Below are 1,451 nucleotides of genomic sequence, written 5' to 3'. Positions count from 1 at the left end.
CGATCTCATGGTAGAGCGTCATATCTTCTGGAGGTTGCGGAATTTGTTGATAAAAACGGAACTGAAGCGCGACTCTATCTGCATGATGTTTTTCGACGATATGATAGCAGTGCAGATAGGTACATGCAGTCCAAGTGTTGATCTCTTTCGGGTACATCGTGTGGGAATCCGAAATACGGTCTCCAAAGAAACTGGATGTTAAAAAAACAGGCTAAAGTAAATATTAAGAGATATTAAGAGATATAAAAAAATTTAAAAGTGCAACTATATGAGAATGAATATATTACTTCTTGAACCATCATATGATCGATTGTATTCTGATATCCTTCTATATCGTTGTGAGGAACTTTACTGAAATTTAAACCCCCATAATTAAATCTGTCGAATAAATAAAAAAGGCTTAATTGCACTTTTGGTCCCCCTATTATAGGTGAAAATTGAAAGTAGTCCCCCTATTTTGTTTGTCCCCAGTTTTAGTCCCCCAAACAGAATTTGAGTCCAAATCATGATGAGTTGTCATTTTTTTAATGAAGTGTCAATAAAAGGGTGACGTGGCAGACGCTTATGTGGAATAAACTCATTATTATATTATTTTTGATTCAAAAATATAATTTATATTTTTTAAAACTATTATTATAATTGTGACAACATTTTTAAAAATATAATTTAATTATTAAAATTAAGTTAAAAGAAAAAACACTTAAAATCATAAACCCTAAACAAATCAAAATCAAAAACATTCACTCATGAACCCTAAAATTATTTTGAACCCTAAAATCATGAACTAGAACTAAAACCCTCTTTCATTTTCTCATTCTCTTCTTTCCCAGTCTCCCCGCCTATAATCCTATACAGTAGCTAATTCATCCAAGGATTTTGCTCGGCACCAAACTGTGATATTGGCAGCGACAGAGCAAGCCTTTTGATATTGATGTTGGAGTGGGGAAACAAGACCTATCACTAGGTCTTTGCTGAGTTGAAGACAGAGCCAAGGGAGTAACCCTATAATGTGCATCAGAAGTCTCGTCTCAGCATCACCAAATATAGAATCACAAGAATGCACTGTGATGCGCGAAAGGACGTCAATAGAGACACTGTGACTGACATTCGACATAAGTCCTTTAAGAACAAGAGGCTGCACCCCTTCAAATACTGGCAAATTCCCCTCTTGTAAAGGTTCATAGCCACTTTTAGATTCTGTGCGCTGAAGTTCTCCTAAATCATTGGGGTCAAGTTCATCCCTAGGCATGCTTGAAAGGAGAACATTTTCTGTTGTGCGATCATGGAAAGATAAACGGTCAATCACTTGAGAGAAGAGCTCCAGAACCTGGCGGTAGACATGGACAAAATCTGTGTGCATCATAGCAACACACCCCCAAAATAGCTGAGGATAGAGTATCACCTTCTCTGGCTCCATATTCTCCACCATAACTTGCAATGTCATTAAAATT

At 36.5% G+C, this 1,451-nt stretch overlaps 1 protein-coding gene across 1 annotated transcript in view; it reads right to left on the bottom strand.

Annotated features, from left to right (window-relative positions):
* Nucleotides 1–847: 847 nt before the first annotated feature.
* Nucleotides 848–1,451, bottom strand: part of LOC140920647 (uncharacterized) — a 1,383-nt gene continuing 779 nt past the window's right edge. Inside the window, exon 3 of the mRNA XM_073369448.1 lies at nucleotides 848–1,446. Within this exon, the coding sequence (XP_073225549.1) occupies nucleotides 848–1,446 (599 nt within the window). The remainder of the gene's footprint in view (nucleotides 1,447–1,451) is intronic.

This window comes from Cicer arietinum, chromosome 6 (assembly GCF_000331145.2).
Source record: "Cicer arietinum cultivar CDC Frontier isolate Library 1 chromosome 6, Cicar.CDCFrontier_v2.0, whole genome shotgun sequence".
Classification (NCBI taxonomy): Eukaryota; Viridiplantae; Streptophyta; class Magnoliopsida; order Fabales; family Fabaceae; genus Cicer; species Cicer arietinum.
The sequence above is the reverse complement of the archived record's forward strand: the minus strand, read 5'-3'. Positions and strand labels throughout refer to the sequence as shown.